This window comes from Lactuca serriola, chromosome 3 (genome assembly GCF_051521515.1).
Source record: "Lactuca serriola cultivar US96UC23 chromosome 3, Lser_US96UC23_V15, whole genome shotgun sequence".
Taxonomy (NCBI): Eukaryota; Viridiplantae; Streptophyta; class Magnoliopsida; order Asterales; family Asteraceae; genus Lactuca; species Lactuca serriola.
In genome coordinates this window covers 161,929,823-161,950,678 of record NC_136410.1, presented here as the reverse complement: position 1 = coordinate 161,950,678, position 20,856 = coordinate 161,929,823, and the positions used below count along the sequence as shown (strand labels likewise).

At 39.1% G+C, this 20,856-nt stretch overlaps 2 protein-coding genes across 5 annotated transcripts; one reads left to right on the top strand and one right to left on the bottom strand.

Annotated features, from left to right (window-relative positions):
* Nucleotides 1-1,574: 1,574 nt before the first annotated feature.
* On the bottom strand, nucleotides 1,575-2,906 carry LOC145095835 (uncharacterized). The gene is made up of 2 exons (XM_079033657.1): nucleotides 2,082-2,906; nucleotides 1,575-1,907 (listed from the first exon to the last, which is right to left on the bottom strand). The coding sequence occupies exons 1-2, from the start codon at nucleotides 2,904-2,906 to the stop codon at nucleotides 1,575-1,577; spliced, it is 1,158 nt and encodes a 385-aa protein (XP_078889783.1).
* Nucleotides 2,907-3,521: 615 nt separating this feature from the next.
* Nucleotides 3,522-9,732, top strand: RIK (RS2-interacting KH protein). 4 transcript variants are annotated; one of them, XM_079031413.1, is made up of 13 exons: nucleotides 3,522-3,612; nucleotides 3,714-3,978; nucleotides 4,193-4,430; nucleotides 4,496-4,594; nucleotides 4,749-4,783; nucleotides 4,863-4,938; nucleotides 5,045-5,140; nucleotides 5,222-5,308; nucleotides 5,583-5,679; nucleotides 5,778-5,892; nucleotides 6,765-7,146; nucleotides 9,114-9,303; nucleotides 9,450-9,732. In XM_079031413.1, exons 2-13 carry the CDS (start codon nucleotides 3,902-3,904, stop codon nucleotides 9,566-9,568), a joined length of 1,611 nt encoding a protein of 536 aa, XP_078887539.1. In that variant the 5' UTR covers nucleotides 3,522-3,612; nucleotides 3,714-3,901; the 3' UTR covers nucleotides 9,569-9,732. The 4 variants fall into 4 exon arrangements, with proteins under 4 accessions (XP_078887539.1, XP_078887540.1, XP_078887541.1 ...); XM_079031414.1 differs by lacking the exon at nucleotides 3,522-3,612 and having other exon boundaries at nucleotides 3,628-3,978; nucleotides 5,583-5,676; XM_079031415.1 differs by lacking the exons at nucleotides 3,522-3,612; nucleotides 9,450-9,732 and having other exon boundaries at nucleotides 3,628-3,978; nucleotides 8,888-9,197.
* The last annotated feature ends 11,124 nt before the right edge of the window (nucleotides 9,733-20,856 follow it).

Sequence of the window (20,856 nt, the reverse complement as noted above, 5' to 3'; positions counted from 1 at the left end):
GTGTTAGTACAATGTAAGTACAAAATAGTGATCAAAGTGAGACAAGTGAGTTATAAGGAAAGCCCTTGATCCTTTATAGGATATCCATCATAAAACCTTAGGAGGTGATAACAATCACCAACCTTGATGTATTTTATTGATTTAAATATGAGATTACAAAGATGCTGAAGGTAATACGAATACAAGTGTAATGGTAGAGTTAATTATGTGTAGTGTCCTAAATACGGCATAACATCTTCATCCGCATTGACTGGAATTAAAGGCCTCGCATATCAACTTTTTGTACTTCAAGATCAATGAGGTTTGAGTTTCGCTAGCCTCCATCTCCAATTGGAGCAAAAGGAGATGGTAACGACCTCCAATCAACGATTAAGGGTTCAATCGATTTAGAAAAGTGACTAAGATGTGATTGTGGAGCGACATAGCAAAAAAGATGAAGAAAATGAGGAAATTTAGGTGTTCTTATGTATAAGGAAATCGATGGATGGAAAGGTTTGCAGATGATGTGGAAGAAATTCAGTGGAGCATAATAGCGGTGAAATGGTGGAGGAACCATAGTCACATGGAATGCGGAACGCCCTAGAATGAGGAACAAAAATGGGAACGAGGATTGGTATTTTTTATTTTTGGTATGAGGGGGTAGTTTAATTCGGAATGCGAATCGGGTACGCGGAACGTTTTACCAGTTACTCCGATACGAAATACCATATATAAATAAAACAAATACACTATGATTTAGTAATCAACATAAAAGTAAAAATGATATTAAATAACACATAATTATTCCAAATTCCATAAATCATAAGTCATAACTTCAAAAAAAACATTGTTCTTTAACAGAAAAATAAAAAACTGGAACACAAAATGAAATTAATTAACCCTTTGCTTTTTCCCGTTTCCACTCACATTAGCTTCATCTTCGTCTAAATTCTCCCATTGCATTTCCTCAAATCTTGTACTTGGCCCTTCTAAATATGCATTTTCCGGATTTATATCCCATTTTTTGTGTGGTCCCGTTTTGTAACTTTCAGAAAAGCGTGACTGTAGATGAATGTTTGAATGGATAAACATAACTTTGTCAGCTCTTTTGGTATTTAAGCGGTTTCTCTTCACATTGTGTATGTAAGAGTAGGTGCTCCAATTTCTTTCTGCCGACGAGCTACTAATCGGCTGTGACAAAACTTTCTTTGCAACATCAGCCAAATCTGGAGTTTCTGACCCATAACTTGACCACCAATCGATCGCGTCCATGGTTACTACATCCATTTGAGCTGCCGCCATTGAGTAGAGCCCCTTCTTCATTTGGAGTTTCGCAAACTGCTCATGCAACATGCGCTCTTCTTATGGGCTTTCACCTATTCTTTTAAAAGCTTCCATACAACCGAGTACCACTTCTTTGTCGAGATTAGGAGCTTTTCTAGGTATTCCACCTGGTTCTAACATGCTAAGATAATGTATATCATAAAATCGAGGCGATAAAGCAAATGCCAAGCAATGCAACGGAATCGTCATCTTCTCTCATCTCGATAGCACAATTTTCTCCACTTGCCGGTAATAAGAAGGATATTTATTATCTAACATAACATCCTTAATTTCTCCAAACATATTATCCCTTTTTCATATATTTCTCTAATTTTTGATCCCTCACCATCACAAAACTTTATCAACAAGAAATTTGGTTTTGTAATTGCTAAAATACTTTCAACATCTTCCCAGAACTCTTCACTTCTTATGGTGTCAACAACTGTGGCTCCAGTAACTCTATTGTTTTCATCTACATTTTTTACCCAATCTCTCCAAGAATTTAAGGCAATGGTTGTAGCAAGAGCCTCCATACAATCCATTAACCTTTTCAATAAAATGTAATGGGACACAAATCTTGTCTTGGCCACTTGTAACAATTCTAACTGTGAGTTGTCTCTAAAAATGGTTAAAGCTTGATTATGGTTTAGGAAATAGTTAACAATCACTTTTCCTCTCCTATATTTGTTGAACAACCAATAAAACTCTTTGGCAAGGTCTTTAAAAATCAAGTTTAATGTATGAACACAACAAGGAGACTAGAAGATGTGCTTGTGTACCTTTTCAATTTCCCTTCCAGCAGCTTTGCAATTCGCTGCATTATCTGTAATAACTTGAAGGACATTGTTTGGTCCTACTTTTTCAATAGCACCAAGCAAGAATTCTGCTATCGCCACACCTATTTTTTCCAGACCAGAGAAATCCTCTGCATACATGAACATTGCCCCACGACTGTTCACCGCAAGAACATTAATAAGAGGTTTGTGTTTCACATTTTTCCACCCATCGAATACAATGGAAACACCTTGGGAATACCATGTGTCCTTGATTGGAGTTAAATATTTTTCAACATCTCTGAGGCATTCATCAAGCAAAACAATCCTTGCTTTTTCACTTGATGGTGGTTTATAACCAGCGGGTGCTTTGCTGATTGCTCTAACCATCTCGAGAAATTGTGGATTTCTCAAAAAGTTGAAAGGAATGCCATTAGCACATAATCCTCTCATAATCTTCAGGTCCACCATGTTTCTTTCCATTTTGCTAAAGGATTCTTTAATGGGTTTCTTAGACAAAGAAGAAGATGCAGTCTTGTTACTGAATATAAAACTTTTCAAAGCACGAGAAACACCTACCTTTTCAACAGCTTTCACTTTATTCATCAACCTTTGATACTTCTCCTGATCTTTTAATATTGCACTGCACCTTTTAATCTGTGCTTTTTTCCCATCAGTAGCACCAAAAAAGTGAACATAAATTATGGTGTAAGAACTTGTAAACTTTTGCTTGCAATGCTTACATTCCCAAACCTTTGAACCCCCTGCGTTTTTGCTATCTGCAGATTTAATTATGGTGACTTCTTGCATAAGTGGTTTGTCATCCTTCATTTCTTTACTCTAAACTTCATTATTATCCTCTACAACTGTGTCATCTTCGATGCTATCTTCATTCTCAGACATCACAATGTGGTCTGTTGTAGCCTCTGCATTGTTTTGAGCAGAAGTAGACCCCCTTTTACCAAAAGCCATTATTACAATAATAGAGTATTATGTTACTGTGAAGAGAGAATGAAGAAAATTGTGTATTGGTGTTACTGTGAAAGAGAAGAGTGAATTGTGAAGTTCATCGTGGGTGTAATGTTGTATATATAAGTATAGGAATTCACACAATTATGATTTATGAAATCAATTAAATCAAAGGAAAATCAATGTGAAATCATATAATTGATCCACCGATATCAATTAAATCAATTACAGAATGTGAGAATAGCTACTTAAATAAAAAACGTAATCAATTGAAAATCCATCGTATCGCATAGACAGAAAAAAACGAGATGTCAATTATACCAGTCGGCGACCCAATTGATTTCCTGCTCGTACCAGCGATCGATCCCAATACACCAATTCGCGTTCCCAATTTCATCAATTCATGTTCCATCGACGATTAATTTGCGATCCTATTGAAGAAGATACGAAATTGGGATCGACCAATATGACGATCCAGGTCGCGATCCAATTGTGTTCGGTACGAAAGTGTACCACGAACCGGAACGCACGACCCATAACGAAAATCGAAGGCAATTTGACGTTCCTGGTAACTATGGTTAATCTGCAACGACTTTTAAAATGTATAATAATCACCTTAAATAGGACACTTATCATCAACTTATCTTCTATTGCTTTTGGGGTTCCTAGTGTACGTTATAAAAGTACGGGGGCGTAACTTGAACTTGTACACAAGTCGGGGAGGATTTGTGTAAATTTAACGGAAAGACATTAATCTAACCGTAAAAGCCAATGGGTACCCAGTGTTCAGAATCTCTTCGTATCGGAGTCTGTGAAACCCCAAAAGATAAAGCAAACCTCAATCAAGCCACGACAGCATGACAGAAGACGATTGCGCTAGGGTTTCGATGCCTGATTCCACGCCTGCATCCGATTCATCCAACACGAAGCAAAGGTGTCAAGTTTCCTACATTTTAAACCCTAGTTTTATGCATTCTTAATCGTCTAATTTCTCAAAATTTTCCATCAAAAGCTTGTTTTCTTATCTACTAATAGAATTACATCTAATGCGGATTGTTTATGCTCGTCATTTATCCTAATTGGTAAATTTGTGATAGCGATTTAGGGTTTACATCATGTTTATGGTTTTGCAAATTACTTTTTTTCAGGAAAAAGAGGAAATGGGATCAGCCAGCTGAGTCCTTGGTGACAGCGGGAGTAGCAGTCCCTGGAGTCCTTCCTTTGCTCAACATGGGATCATTTGTTGGGATCACACATCCTGGTGTTCCTCCAGCTTCTGGCGCTTCTTTGATAAATCCTCTTACTTCTAGTTATGGACATTTACAGCAGCTTTATCCAGCACCCTCAATGCAGCAGCATGCAACTGCATTGGCCCAAAAGATTCAAGTAAGATACCATGGAGACATTTGATTTTTGTTCTTTTTGTCATTAACTGCACATCCTTCTTGTAGCCAAAGATTCAAGAGGAGTTAATAGCTAGAGAAATTGTCATAAATGATGCAGAGTCTTCCATACGTTACAAGCTTACAAAACGCCAAACGCAAGAAGAGGTGAATTAAACTCCACATTCTTCTATCTCTTTAGTTATTAATGTCCAAGAAAGCTGCTTAGATACACATAAGACATGTTGTTTTTTGGGGTAGAAGTGAATTTTCAAGTTTGTTACTTACCATTAATAGGGTGTTGGTGTTCTAACTTTTTCAGATTCAGAAATGCACTGGTGCCATAGTGATAACTAGGCAAGTAGCTCACCTCATATCTCATGCCTTTTTAGTTTTTCCTTTGTTGCTTTATAAAGATACTGAAGGAATTCTGTAGGGGTAAATATCGTCCTCCAAACGCACCTTCTGATGCTGAAAAACCATTATATCTTCATGTTTCAGCTGGCACCCATGTAAGTTTCTTTGTGCTTTCTGTATCAAAGAATTCATACATTTAACCTATGATGATAACTCTGATGAAAACATGTAAAAAATACTTATTTTTCTTTTCTGCTGTAGTTGGAAACAACAGCAGACAGGATAAAAGCAGTTGATCAAGCAGCTGCCATGATAGAGGAAATCATGAAGCAAGGTGTTTTAACCAATGGATTGAAGGTGAAAAATGTGAAATACCAATTAATCAAATTTTGAAAATTTCCCAAATTATAACATTAGGAAACTTTTAATTTTGATCAGGTGGTTCACCCTTTTAGCACATGTGTGTTCTTGGGCTTTGAACCAGATCCATCTTTGAACATTATTGCCCGTATTCGTGGACCAAATGTGAGCTTCTCTCTCTCTCTCTCTCTCTCTCACACACACACACACAGACACAGTATAGGGTTAATATCAAGGAATGAGAACCAAGTATCCATTTGTTTTACTCTAGATCAATAAACTTGTAATCCATTTTTATGAGTATGTGTTTAGTGATAATTTAATAATGTTAGCATTACTGATGAAGATGAAAGTTCTAATTTCTAAGCTTTCCCTAACATCTCCATACGATTGGGGGAGTTCTTTTTGTGTTGCTTCTGGTTGGGTTTTGAAAATGCAGGATCAGTATGTAAATCACATTATGAATGAAACAGGATCAACAGTTTTACTAAAAGGGCGTGGTTCAGGAAACCCTGGAATTTCTAATTCCGAAGGTAGTAGTATATTATATAACTCTATATATGTTAATTTTGTAATATCTTTTTTTTGGTTTTTCAATTTTTTAAGTTGTAAATTTCGTATTTTTTGCTTGCAGAACAACAATCACTACATCTTTTTTTGTCAAGTAGTAATCCAAAAAGCCTTGAACATGCAAAGCTTCTGGCTGAGAATCTTCTGGATACAATATGTGCAGAATGTGGTGCCTCTAGGTAACATTCCATCCTGTATTCATGTATTCAGATTTTGGTGGAATTGGAGTTTGTGATTCCATTCCATGGTGTTTGGTTGCCAGATTGATGGAATCTTGGATTCCATGTTTAATGGATTTTTTCGTGGGGGGGGGGGGGGGGGGGGGGGAGGGGGGGAAGAATTCAATTTCATTCTTTTTTTATCAAAAGACCAAAATACCCTCATGCATAAGAAGGTTGGTTTGCGGATTCTGACAAATTGGAATTCAAGATTTCATTCCATGGCATGTTTGGTTGCAAAATGGATGGAATTCAATTCAGTCAGAAACCTTCAAATTCCATGTTTGATGGATTTGACAAGGCATAATGACCTAAAAGCCCTTAAGTTTGGTAGAAATGTTCGGTTTTACCCTTTTGCGTATTTCTGGCTCATTAAAGCCGGAGGTTCGATTTTATTTATTTATTTATTTTTTGCATTTTACCCTTTTTGAAGGTTTACCTGGTAAAACAGAACATTTCTGCCTAACATAAGGGATTTAATGACCCAGAATAACTCAAAAGGGTAAAATTGGAAAAAAAAATTGCAAACTTCCGACTTTAATGAACCAGAATTACTCAAAAGGGTAAAATTGGAATTTTTTTTTTGCAAACTTCCGACTTTAATGAACCAGAAATACGCAAAAGGGTAAAATTGGAAAAAAATTTTGCAAACATCCAACTTTAATGAACCAGAAATACACAAAAGGATAAAACTGAACATTTCTTCCAAACTTAAGGGCTTTTATGGCATTAGGCCTTTTCCCTATTCCTAGGGTTCTTCTCTTTTTACTAAAAGACGAAAATACCCTTGTTATTAAGGGGTCATTTCTGATTACATCATTTTGATTTTCCAGGGTATCATCATGTAAGGTTTATGGTGCTGTTCCACCACCTCCGCCATTGTTGACCAGAGTCCAGAGTGAGTTAGAAGCAGCTTCTTCCGTTACTACCCCTGGGGGCAAAACAGTCATTTCACATATAACTCCTCCTCATCCTCCTCCTGGTACGAGCTACAATGGGTATGGTGGGATATACCCACAAACTACCCCTTTGCAACAAGTTGCCTTAGCCCTTAAGCAATCTACATCTCCCATTATATCTACCCAAACCCAAATAATTGGAAATGCAAATTTAGAGATGGAAAAAGAAAAACGACCCCCTCACACTCACAAACGCAAATTTCAAGAACTGCCCATCACTGATCTCGGGCAGCCCGGGCAGCTCAAAACACACCAGGTATCTGTGCTCTGTTCTCTCACCTCTTAAATATATCTTTATTGGTGATTATAATTTGGTGACCAAATCACAAAGAAAAAAAGAAATATAATTTAAAAAGAAAAAGAAAAAAACACCGAAAGAGTCGGTTGCCACATGGCGGCTTTTTGTTGACTGTTGTGCTTTTTTGTTTAATAACTAGTTGTGAGACCTGTGTAGTTTATTCAAAAAAAAAGTTAAACATTTAATAGTTTGAATTTATAAGAAAAATGAGAAAAGTATTGAATTATTGAAATTGAAATGCTCATTTCTCTTATAAATTTAAACAAATCATTTAAATAAATAAACAAAGGAAATAATTGGGCTTTAATTTAAAAATTTTAAAATTAGAAGGAAAGTTGCATTAATGAAAATAATTTTGCCATATGTCATTCTCTCATGCATTATGTCACATATCATTTTGTTATAATTTTGAGATATTTATTTTCCACTTGTCATTTATTTCATTTTTCACTAGTTTATAACCCGTGGAAACCACGGTTACAAAATTAATTAATCTTTTATAGTAAAAACTTAAAATTATTAATCAATTATTTTAAATAAATTATTAATTAAGAGATTTTTTTATATAAATTTTAATCATTGATTTAAATAAATATGTGAAATTAAATCACTTTATAATTTGTATTAATTTTATTTTAATTTTATTCTAATGTTATTAATTTAATGTAATTAGAGTGAAATATTTAAAATTTAAATTGGAGAATCAATAGGTTGACAACTGATGCATTAATTAGGAGGCCTAATAGGACGACACATGTCAAAAGAAAATAAAACTATTCTTTTATTAGAATAGGGATTTTCAATATATCATTAATTTGGTTTCCATAAATTAAACATACCATAATGACTATATTAATTTCAAATTTCAAATTTGTAACTTCAATTTCAATTTTAAATAAATTTACAGTTTAAACCTTCATATTTAACATTTTTTTATAATTAATATGCTTAGTACACAGGTCTGACAACTAAACATATAACTTTAATTTATTTTTTTGAATGTTTTTTTTTTTTTTAAATTTTTTTCTCATAATTTTTACTTATTTCAAATTTCAAATTAAAATAAACTTCCTGTTTAATCATTCGTAGTTAACATTTTGTTTTAATTAACCTGTATAATATACGGGTCTCACAACTAGTTTAAATATTATGTGAAATTTAATAAAATGAAAAAAAAAACCATAAAATGACATGTGGAAAAAATTTAATTTAAAATAACCACAAAATAACACACGTCAAAATGAATGAGTGACATGTGGCAAAAAATATTTTTATTTATTAGAGTAGAAGTTTTTTTTTATAAAAAAAAATAAAAAATACACCCAATTTGTGATTTTTTTTCCTATAGAGGCCACCATTAACATATTTTCATATACAAACCCAAAATTTGTAATATTTATTTTTATTTTTTAGGTTGCTCTTATATCTAAAAGTATATAGCTTCATTTGTTTTGCAATGAAATAATTTTACTTTTTTATGATATCTTAGTTGGAATAAAACTTAAATTACAAATAATATTTTTTTTATCCGACTCTAAAAAAGAATCAGATAATGATAAAACATAAATATGTTACTTAAAAATCAGATAATCACTTTTAAAATAAAAATAGACAATTGAAGATTCTCATTTCTTTGATTAATTAATTAATTCTTAACATTATATTTTGGTGTTCTGACTTTTACTACTTAATATTACAGGTATTTTCTCTGACCTTACACCTGATACTGGACCTGTCTGTTGGACATTTGTATTTTCACAGGGTTTTTAACGCAAGCAAACTGGTGCTGATGTGGCGCTTTTTAACTGGGACCCGGACCCACTCTGCAGTCATTCCATGCCTAATTACTTTCGAGGGCTAATTTCGTCTTTTTTTTGACTTTTGACTTTTATATTTTTGGATTGTGTGGTTATGATTTGTTTCAGGCATCAGGAATCTTGAAGCAAAATGAAGTGAATTCCAAAAGTAGTACAAAGATGGAATCACCTATTCCGATTCCGACTCCGATGACCAATGGAATGATGCCACCTCCTCCACGACCCCCTAAATTTAATTCAACAGCAAAGGTGGTCGAGGGCAATATCGTAAAAACACCAGAAACCAAATCTGTACCTGGTAAGTTTACAAACTCAATAATTGATGTATTATAGCATTGTAGTTTGAATATTATATATATATATATATATATATATATATATATATATATATATATATATATATATATATATATATATTTTCTTATGTTTTATTATTGTTTTTAGAAACTTTAATCAGTCTTATGGAGTATGGAGATGAAGAAGAAGAAGATGATGACATTGAGGAAACTAATGAAGAAACTCTAACAAATAATTCAAAAGCAAAACCTTTTTGGGCAGTGTGAAAACAGGTGAAATGACCATTTTATCCATGATTTAAATTTGTTGTTTTTCAAGGTAAATTGCATGTAGAAGGAATATAGGTATGGTCGATGTATACTTTCAAATACAATGTAAAAGGGTGATTTCTGATACATTAAGTTTTTATTGGGATATAAGTTTTTCATCATTTTTCTTTCAAGTTTGGAATACGAGATACCATTCGAAGAGAAATTGGGTAAAAGTAAATTATTAAATGCCTTGAAAAACAAAATATAATTAACAATAACAAAATAACCTGATTTTTTGTATGACGATTTTGCCATTGACGCGTGTAGAATTTGCAATAGCGTGTAGAATTTGCAATAACTTTTAAGGATAGGAGAGTATAATCATTTTTAGAGTTTATACTCATTTTTATGTTAGATACTCTACTAGGTGTGATATCCTTGTATTACACGAGTTCATTAAAAATAAAATTTTAATATCAATATATAAATATGAAATATTTTATAATGTAATATTTTACATAACATAATATAATCTTCTGAAAATTTGTAAAAAAACTAAATTGTTTGAAATATTTATGAGAATTTATTACCAAATTAATAGGATTATTTTATTTCTTTATAGAACCCATTATAATTTTATGGAATTTTATTTTAAGTAAATAGAAATCCTTAAAAAATGATAAGTGGAAAATAAAATTTCTAAAATTTTAACAAAATGACAAGTGTCAAAATGAAGGAGAATATATGACATGTGTCAAAAAATCCTTTATTTATTAAGGATGATTGTACTTTAAAATCAATGAATAATCACAAAAATGATCAAATGTGGATTATAGGAAACTAATCTAATTTTTGAGCATTTGCCGATTTGACCATCATTTTGCGTCAAATATTTCTAATTTTTTAGGACACGTGACAAAATAATTTAAAAAATCTGACATTTTGGACTGCATTCATAGAAAATACATTTGAACCTTACTTTATTTTTACATTGTAGACACCAATTTCGGACTCCATAAGTTTTTTTTTTTAATCCTATGTGGGTATAAATTTATCTCAAACACCAGCGGTATTTTAGTTGCAATATGGACATTTCTAAATTGCTTGTTCCCCTTGATCATAACAGAGAATGCTCCTTCATAAGAAAATACTTCGGGAAGTAGGGAACCATGTTTTTGTGGTTGTCATAGAAGGAAACAAACAAATCATTAAACTTCCCTATAACAGAAAGTAGGAATCATAGACATGGTCATTATGTTGGAAGAATAATTGGGGAGGATAGGAATTTAGACATAATATCCGATTTGGTCAATTCCAATTACATGGCCATTTCCCAAATGCATATCACATGCTTTGTTGTTGAGATCTACTAATGAATTTGCAAGCTAGAACAAGAAATAATCAAAGAATGAAAAAAATTGTTATGACAGACATGCAAAATGCGTAAAGAAGAAGAAGAAGAAGAAGAAGAAGAAGAAAAAGAAGAAGAAAAAGTTTGGCTAGGCTATGTCGTGCAATTTTGAATCAATGTGAATTGCTTGAAAGTATTGATTATGATAAATGGGTAAGAGTGTGCTTCCAATATAATGACTTCTAGCATTGCTGAGGCCATCAATATGTTATAATAAGATGAACAAAATATTCATCAAGATCGATACAATGAGGATGATCAAGTGTGCAACTTGGAAGGTATACTCTATCGAGAACACCATCTTTGAAGTACATGAAGTGGCAATGCTTTGCTATACCATGTGGTCACACAATTATGGCAGTGAAATCATTAGGATTTACACTTACACATTCTCACCATTTTGTTTATTTTATTTTCATGCCAATGGTCTATTGAACTTTACATGCAGAGGCATTGCAACATCTTTCAACTCCTTCTGAATGGGAAACACCAAATCAATTGATGATCGGAACACCACCACCGGCCCATATACCATGTAAATATATATGGAGCTCAAGATTGTCTCTTCAAAAAAGCTTTTGTGGAGAAATAAGAGACTCTAACATATATAGTCACTTATAAGATCGTATCTCACTGATGTGAAATACATTAACAAGTTCGATTGTATGAAACCCTAAGTAACTGACTTCGATTGTATGAAACAAAAACCCCAAGTAATTGAGTTCGATTGTATGAAATACAAAACACCTTAAGTAACTAAGTTGATCATATGAAAAAAGTAACATTGTTTGCAATTTGCGGTTTTTTTAAACCCTAAGTAAATGATTCATCAATTATCCAAAATAATTGTATGAAACACTTACCATGATCACAATTACACCCGTTAACCTTCACCATGATTGACCGGAAAAAAAAAAAACAACAGTACACCTGTAAACTCTCGTCACAATTTGAAAGAAGTCGTTTTCTAATTAACTTTTAAGATATGAATACGCACAAAAATAATAATAATAATAATAAACAAGAACAAAGAAAAAACATACAACAATAAAAAAAACTCAAGGGAAATCTCCCAGAAAAATCTAAATATTTTGGGTCAGTTTACGTACTTCATCCTTCTCCATCACATCCACTTTAACTACTCTTGTAGGTTGAGTGTATTAATGTTTGTTTTGTATATGAACACTTCATCCTTGAAGAAGCGAGTCCATTTCTCTCTTGTAAGATGAGTGTGTCGGTGTCACCCATGGATGCTTTCTTGGCAAAGATCATAATAAAAGCTCTGTTTTCAAACTCTAAAATAAAAAGGATAACATTTGGTTAAAAATATCTTATATTCGGTGCACGTTTTCATTGCCACCTTCAATGAATCTATCTCATGATGATTTTGAGTTAACAATTGTTCATAAAACCCAGAAAAATGTCACTAATTTCGTCTATGAGTCCTTAATCCTATTGCATGTTCACACTAATTCCTTTTATACCTTTTGCTCCATTTCCGCTTCTGAATCCATCTATTAACATATGTGCTGTTAAGATTAGTCACATACCATCTTGTAACATCCCAAAAATACGGACCAAAAATTTCATTTTTAATTAAGTGATTTGCAACACGAGAGTAACAAAATATCATACGATAATAACTTTTAATAAAACATGTCTCATGACCGTAAACCAAAAAGTAAAACATAATAATGTCAAAGTACAAAATCCCAGAATGCCTCATGGTGCGGAAAACAAGAGAGTGTGTGTGTGATGAGCCTCTACCGCGCCAGCTCCTTCCCCTTGACTGAAGAGGTACCTGAAACAACAACTGAAAATCGTAAGTACGAAGCTTAGTGAGTTTCCCCCACTGTACCACATACCATATAACCACATAACATACATATATTGTTAGGCATATCTGGGTGCCCAACCTACCCCTTCGGTCCTCTCGACCGTATACTGACTAGCATATCTGGGTGCTGGCCTCCCCTTCGGTCCTCTCGACCAGATACTGACTAGCATATCTGGGTGCTGGTCTCCCCTTCGGTCCTCTCGACCGGATACTGGGGACTATTTCACCCCTACTACTACCACATAACACATATCACATAATCTATCTAGCATGGCTGGGCATGACTACCCCTTCGGCCCCATCGACCGGTAATCTGGGGACTATCTCCCCTACTGTCACTAGCACATAGCATCATGTCATACTAACACATAAACATGTCAGGTAGTAGCAAACCTAGATGAATATCACAAAGACAATCATCTAATCATAAAACTCCTACTAATGGGCCGACATTGTGGCCGTAGACCCACCACTACGGGAAGGTAACTCACCTCGAAGTAGCTGCTGATTTGAGCGGGAACTGACTGTCTACTGCTGCTGCTGTTCCGGAAGTCCTTCGGCTATAATTCCCACAAAACGTTCAATCAAACACTGCTAGATGTACTTAGGGTAAAATGACCCCTTTTACCCTGGACCTGGTCAAAGTCCAAGCTAAAGTCAACTTCCAGTTGACCTGACTCGCTGAGTTGGCTTTCCAACTCGTCGAGTCCTATCCCATTTGATTGTCCTTAATCCCGATTCTACTCGTCGAGTTAGGCATTGACTCGACGAGTTCTCCTTCTAAACTGATGTACGAAGTCCTTCATCCTACTCGTCGAGTTGTATGAGCAACTCGTCGAGTTCATCTTCATCCGAAGAACACTCTATGCCGAGACTCGCCAAGTTGTATGAACAACTCGCCGAGTCTGTTCTTGAGACAAGAATATTGCCTTGAACTCGCCGAGTCAGGGCATTGACTCGCCGAGCTCCTTTATGAGTGAGTCTGGCTTCCGACCCACTGAGTCACACCCCCTGACTCACTACTCCACTCAGCAACACGAAAAGGGGGAAAACTCGGGGACTCGTGACTCGACTCGCCGAGTCCGATGAACGAATCGCCGAGTCTTTCGCATGCAAATACTATATGCTCGATTTTGCTTGAATCCAACTCATGCCATACATAGATCTGGGTTCCTAGGGCTTTATTAACACGTAAAGTTTCCAACTTTACGTGTAAATAAACACCAATAAAGGTTTTAGGGCTCAAAATGCACTAATAGAGTAGATCTAGGGCTTTCATGCAATATGGCTCCATAAAGGCAGTAGATCCGAGCTCCTAGAGCTCAATCATGCCTAGATCTAAAGGTTAATCAGCTTATCACAGACCCTAATTCATATCCAAGCTTGGGAAATGGCTCAAGAATGACTTTAATGGAGCTTTAAGGGACTATAAGCATGAAAACAGAGGGAAACTGAGTTATACCTCAAGGAATCACTGAAATAACACCAAGATGTCTGGCCTCCTTCTTCTCTTCTTGATCTACTCTCATTTTTCTCTCAAAATCTTCAAGAAAACACACCAAAGCACTTCAATCTCACAAGGAACAAGGTTTGGACGATATAGGGAGCTCTGAGGGTGAAGGGGACGAGCTTGGGGCGCAATAAATGATTTAAATAGGGTGCAAATCCTTGAAATTAGGGTTTCATTAGACAATGGGGACTCGCCGAGTCCAGAATATGGACTCGCCGAGTCGCTAACTTAAACGTGTTCCATATCCCGTCTCTACTCGGCGAGTCGGGCCTACAACTCGCCGAGTCCAAGGCTAAAAATGCAAAACACTTAGATAAATTTTACATACCAGGAACCAGGTGCTACAAATCTCCCCCACTTATTTTAGACTTCGTCCTCGAAGTCTGCTGCTCGAACCTTAAAGAACTTGGGATAATGCTCCATCATTTCCTCCACCGGCTCCCAAGTCCACTCTGAACCCTTTCGGTGCTGCCATTGCACCTTCACTAATTCCACCCTCTTGTTCCTCAGATCCTTCGACTTCCGGTCGAGGATTGCGAATGGGCGCTCAATAGAATTCAGGCAGTCATCAACTTGTATATCCTCTAACGGCACCACTGCTGAATCATCCACTAGGCACTTCCGCAGCTGGGAGACATGGAAGGTGATGTGGATCTGACTGAGTTCGGATGGCAGATCCAGCCTATACGCCACCTTGCCCACCCGGGCTACAACCCTGAATGGTCCAATGTATCTCGGGCCCGCTTCCTGAATCAAATGATGCCCTTCCAAGGCAACACTTTCAGGAGAACCATATCCCCGACCTGGAACTCCAGGTCTGATCGGCGCTTGTCGGCGTAACTTTTCTGCCGACTCTGCGCAGTCTGAAGCCTGCTCCGAACCTGCTGAATCCTCTCGGTCGTCTTGAGCACCACTTCTATGCTCCCCATGACCCTCTGGCCAATTTCACCCCAACATATCGGGGTCTTGCACCTTCGTCCGTATAACATCTCGAATGGGGGACGGTCAATACTCGCGTGGTAGCTGTTGTTGTACGAGAACTCAGCCAAGGGAAGATAGGTATCCCAACTACCACCGAAGTCTAGCACGCACGCCCGTAACATATCCTCCAGAGTCTGGATGGTCCGCTCGCTCTGACCATCCGTTTGCGGGTGAAAGGCGGTGCTAAAATGCATACGAGTGCCCAACTCATCATGAAACTTCTTCCAAAACCTGGAAGTGAAACGCACATCTCTGTCTGATATTACTGACACCGGCACCCCGTGCTACGCCACTATCTCCCTAATATAGATATCGGCCAACCTTTCGGCCGAGATACTCTCCTGGATCGGAATAAAATGGGCGCTCTTGGTCAATCGATCCACGATGACCCAAATTGAATCTACTCCCCGTGTGGTCCTAGGAAGCTTTGTGATAAAATCCATCGTAATATCTTCCCATTTCCACAACAGGATATCCAACGGTTGCATCTTGCCGTGCGGTTTCTGATGCTCGGCCTTGACCTTCCTACAGGTCAAGCACCGCTCGACGTACCAAGCCACATCGCGCTTCATGCATGGCCACCAATAGTCTAGACGAAGATCCCTATACATCTTCGTCGCCCCTGGGTGAATATTCGGTGTAGTGTCAATAATCCTCGGGTATCATAATCGAAGGAGGTGACTTGACCCACTATCCGCTCTCTTTTCCGATGCTCCTCCTTCATAGCCTCCTGCTGAGCTTCCCAAATCTGCTCTAACAGTGGAGTCACCACCGTTATCCTCATACATACATCCCTGATCGGTGCCGCCTTACGGCTAAACGCACCGGCCACCACATTGGCCTTCCCCGGGTGATAAAGGATCTCACAATCATAATCCTTCACCACGTCCAACCACCGACGCTGCCTCATGCTCAGATTCGGCTGATCCATGAGGTACCTCAGACTCTTGTGGTCCGTGTAGATGGTACATCGAACCCTGTAGAGGTAATGCTGCCAAATCTTGAGGGCGAAGACCACCGCCCCCAACTCTAGATCGTACGTCGGGTAGTTCGCTTCGTGGGGTTTCAGCTGCCTCGAAGCATAGGAAATGACATGCCCCCTCTGCATCAGTACCGCGCCCAACCCCGAAATGGATGCGTCATAGTATACCACAAAATCCTCTACGCCCTCGGGCAGGGCTAAGATTGGCGCCTCGCACAATCTCTGTCTGAGAGTCTCGAACGCTGCCTGCTGCTTAGGCCCCCATCGAAAGACCACGGCTTTCTTTAGGGATGAGAATTTGGCCCGAAAACCCGAACCGAACCGAAAACCAAACCGAACCGAACCGAATTAGACCCGAATAAGCAATTCGATTCGGTTTTCGGGTATCTATATAAGGCTTATTCGGTTTTCGGGTTATTCGGTCCGGGTTACCCGAATAAGGGCTTATTCGGTCCAAAAGGACCGAACCGAATAAGAAAAGTCACATTATTTTTCCACTTGCACGATTGCTTATTCGGTCTTGTGTTCTATTGACTGTTACCCAAAATACCCAAGTAATGTTTCATGTTTAACTTATATACTTATAGATAGATTTTTGGGTGTTTTAGATATTAGTGTTTAATATGTTGCTTAATAACTATATCTTAAGAATGTGGTGGTTGGATTTTACATTTCATATATCAAGAATAGTTAATCCGTGTTATTTGCGTTTATCATAAGCTAAAAAAGTCATACAAAATACACTATTTATAATCATATTGTAAATGTTATTTGGGTTATTCGGGTTATTCGGCTCCTTAATCATCTTGTACATGTTATTTGGGTTATTCGGGCCGGAACCGAACATAATCAAATAATACCCGAACCGAACCGAACCCGTATTGCTTATTTGGTTCGGTTTTCGGTTCATATAATCACCCTTATTCGGTTTTCGGTTTATTCGGGTTCGGGTCGGTTCGGTTCGGTTCCGACCCGAATAACATCCCTAGCTTTCTTAGTCAACCATGTCAGGGGTACGACTATCTTGGAGAAATCCTGAATGAATCTCTGATAGTAGCCCGCTAATCCTAGGAAACTCCGAATCTCGGATGGAGACTTCAGAACCTCCCATCTCATTACGGCCTCTATCTTGGCCGGGTTGACCAGTATACCATTCTGGTTGACAAGGTGCCCAAGGAACTGTACCTCGCGCAACCAGAACTCGCACTTGGAGAACTTAGCGTACAAGCGCTCCCTCCTCAGGGTTTCCAAAACCTCTCTCAGATGCTCCCCGTGCTCCTCCTACGTCTTGGAATAAACCAAGATGTCATCAATGAAAACTATCACAGACCGATCCAGCATCGGTCTGCACACGCGGTTCATGAGGTCCATGAACGCGGCAGGAGCATTGGTGAGCCCAAACGGCATCACCACGAACTCATAATGGCCATAACGCGTCCGAAATGCGGTCTTCTACACATACTCCTCTCTGACCCTCATCTGGTGGTAACCTGAACGCAAGTTGATCTTGGAGAACCAAGATGCTCCCTGTAACTGATCAAAGAGGTCATCAATCCTTGGGAGTGGGTAACGGTTCTTTACTGTTACCTTGTTCAGCTCCCGGTAATCTATACACATCCGATGCGACCCGTCCATCTCTTTCACAAACAGGATCGGGGCTCCCCAGGGTGAACTGCTCGGTCTAATGAATCCCTTGTCTAACAGCTCCTACAGCTGTGTAGACAATTCCTGCATCTCGGGAGGAGCCAACCGGTACGGTGCCTTGGCTATCGAAGCCGCACCAGGGACTAGGTCGATCCTGAACTCTACATGTCGTTCTGGAGGTATTCCAGGAAGCTCCTCCGGGAACACATCAGCGTAGTCTCGCACCACTGGAACCTCGTTCACCGTCGCCTAGCCCGCATCCCGGGTATCCATAACATACGTGACATATCCCGCACAACCCTGCTGAAGGTAGCGCCTAGCCCTCGCTGCTGAACATACTGCGGGTCCACGTCGTGGCCTCTCGCCATGGATCACCAACTCTCCCCCATTTGGGGTCCTAATCCGCACTAGCTGCTATGCGCAATCTATCACCGCCCCATTAGGGCTCAACCAATCCATGCCTATAATCACCTTGTTCCCACGCAACGGAATGGGAACCAAATCCACCAAGTAGCGCTCCTCGAATAACCTCAGAACACAATCTCTGAATACCGCTGATGCCTGCACCGATCGATCATCAGCGATCTCTACCTCTAAAGGTCAACTAACATGCCTGAAGACTCCGTAAACTTCTTGCTAAGCGCAAGAGAAACAAATGATCGGGTGGCACCCGAGTCGAACAACACCTCAACTGGGATACCGTTCACATGGAACGATCCCGTCACCACATCAAGTGCGACGCATGCCTCCTCAGTAGTCAGATGAAATGCCCGGCTCCTCACCACTAGAGCCTCTGCCTTGCCCTGCCAGCCATCAGTGATTCGCAGGGTCGCTGGAGCTGGCACCTTCACTGGCGCTGTTACTGTCAACTGGGGGCAATTGGCCTTCTTGTGGCCCCTCTGGTTGCAGTGGAAACATAGTAACTCAGATGTCTGTATCAGGGGCGGTACAATCCCTACTGAAGTGCCTTGACTTGTCGCACTTATAGCAGCCTGACGACCCCAACTTGCACGCTCCCTCGTGCGTCTTGCCGCATTTCCTGCAGCGGCCCGCCCCTGTTGGCCTTTCGGCCCCGCATCCGGTCCCTTGGGCTTCTTCCCCGAAGCCCCCATAACATGCCCCTCTTCCGGATGTGCTCCAGATCTATCTCCCTCTCCCTTGCCATGGCAATCATAGAGTCCAGAGTAGGGCAAGCTGAAAAAACTGACATGCTCCCGAATATCAGCTCGTAGCCTGTCATGATAGCGGGTCCTCCTCATGTCTTCGTCACCCGCGTACTAGAACACTAACAATGCCCTCTCCCGGAACTTGGCGGTGATCTCCGCCATGGTCTCCGTCATCCGTCTCATGTCCAAAGACTCCCTGGCTAGCTGTTGAAGCTCGACAGCCGGCGCAAACTCTGCCCTAAACCTGATCACAAAGTCCGACCAGGTCATAGCCTCGACAGCCGAGGCTCCCAATGAGTCACCAACGGACTCCCATCAATCCCTAGCTCGGTCTCTCAAACATCCTGCTGCAAATCTCACTTTCAACCCCTCAGGGCAGAAGCTAGTCAACTGTGCATACTCAATGTCTGCAATCCTTCGCCTGGCAGCTATGGGGTCCTTCGCCCCGTGAAAATCCGGCACACCACTGCCCCTAAAGTCCTTAAAGGACAGTGTGCGAGATCCCGACTGGCCAAATGCCATGTTGCTCCTGAATGCCCGGAGGCGATCCTCCATTAACTCGATTATCCCTTCCTTGATCGACCTGAAGATAATGGGGGTCGACTCCAGGATACCCCTGGTGATCTCTGACACGATGAATTCACGTAGTCCCTCGTCTACTGGCTCGGAGCCTGATCCCGAACCTGATCCCTCTCCTGAACTGCCAACTATCGGCCTTGATCGTAGTACCACCATTCTCAAAATACATAAATAACATACGTTAGTGATACTGATACTTCTTGAGGGATCACATCTACTACAAGTTCCCTGGTCTTATCTTGGCCTTCCTTGGTTCGGGTACGGATCCTCTGCTTTCAGTAGTACGGGCCCATACTACCTTCCACATCTATCAGTACCTTCTTCAAGGACTACCTTGACTTCACCAGATCCCTTTCACTACTGGTGATCACTGCTATACCCATCCTAGGCTTGCCCCAGGGAAATCTCTAACTCCACCCTTCCCGGTGCTCAGCTGCTGAAGGCCTCCTTGTAATGCCAATTAGCCATTACCTGAATACCATCACATGTGATGAGGCTCAAATAATCCTTCGAGTAACAGACTCGTCCCTACAACGGTTAGACTCAAACGAGAGCTGCGCAGTAGGGCCAAATCCAGCACTCTAAGATTATTCAACCCTGATCACATGTGACGTGACATATTCACCTAATGGCTAAATCTCATCACTCACAGTCCCACAAAGCACAAAGCAAGAAGCATTCGAACAAAGGGAACAATCTCAAGCAACTCTGCTCTCATAAAGAAAAACGGAACTAGCATACACTGCTAAACTCATACTATCAGGCATAACCCTAACAGGATATCCTACTGCTGTCTACTCAATTCTAGCATGCAATTTTCATACACTGAATCACATAAAGCAGGCACATAAGGCATCATTCCTAGATCCTTAGTCCTATTCTAGCATGCTATTCTACTGAAACTGATAAACATAACTTAAGCTTGTATGGGTACTTTGGGGAATACTTACTTGAGCTCGGCCGGTCGCGCACATCACACACTTGTTCCTTCTTAAAACTCTTTACTTAACCTTTTAGAAAACATTTTTGTTTTTCAAAATCTTTTTAATCCCTCGATTTGAGTTCAGACACCCCCGAAGGTGTGTCCGAATCCCTCAAACCAGGGCTCTGATACCAACTTGTAACATCCCAAAAATACGAACCAAAAATTTCATTTTTAATTAAGTGATTTGCAACACGAGAGTAACAAAATA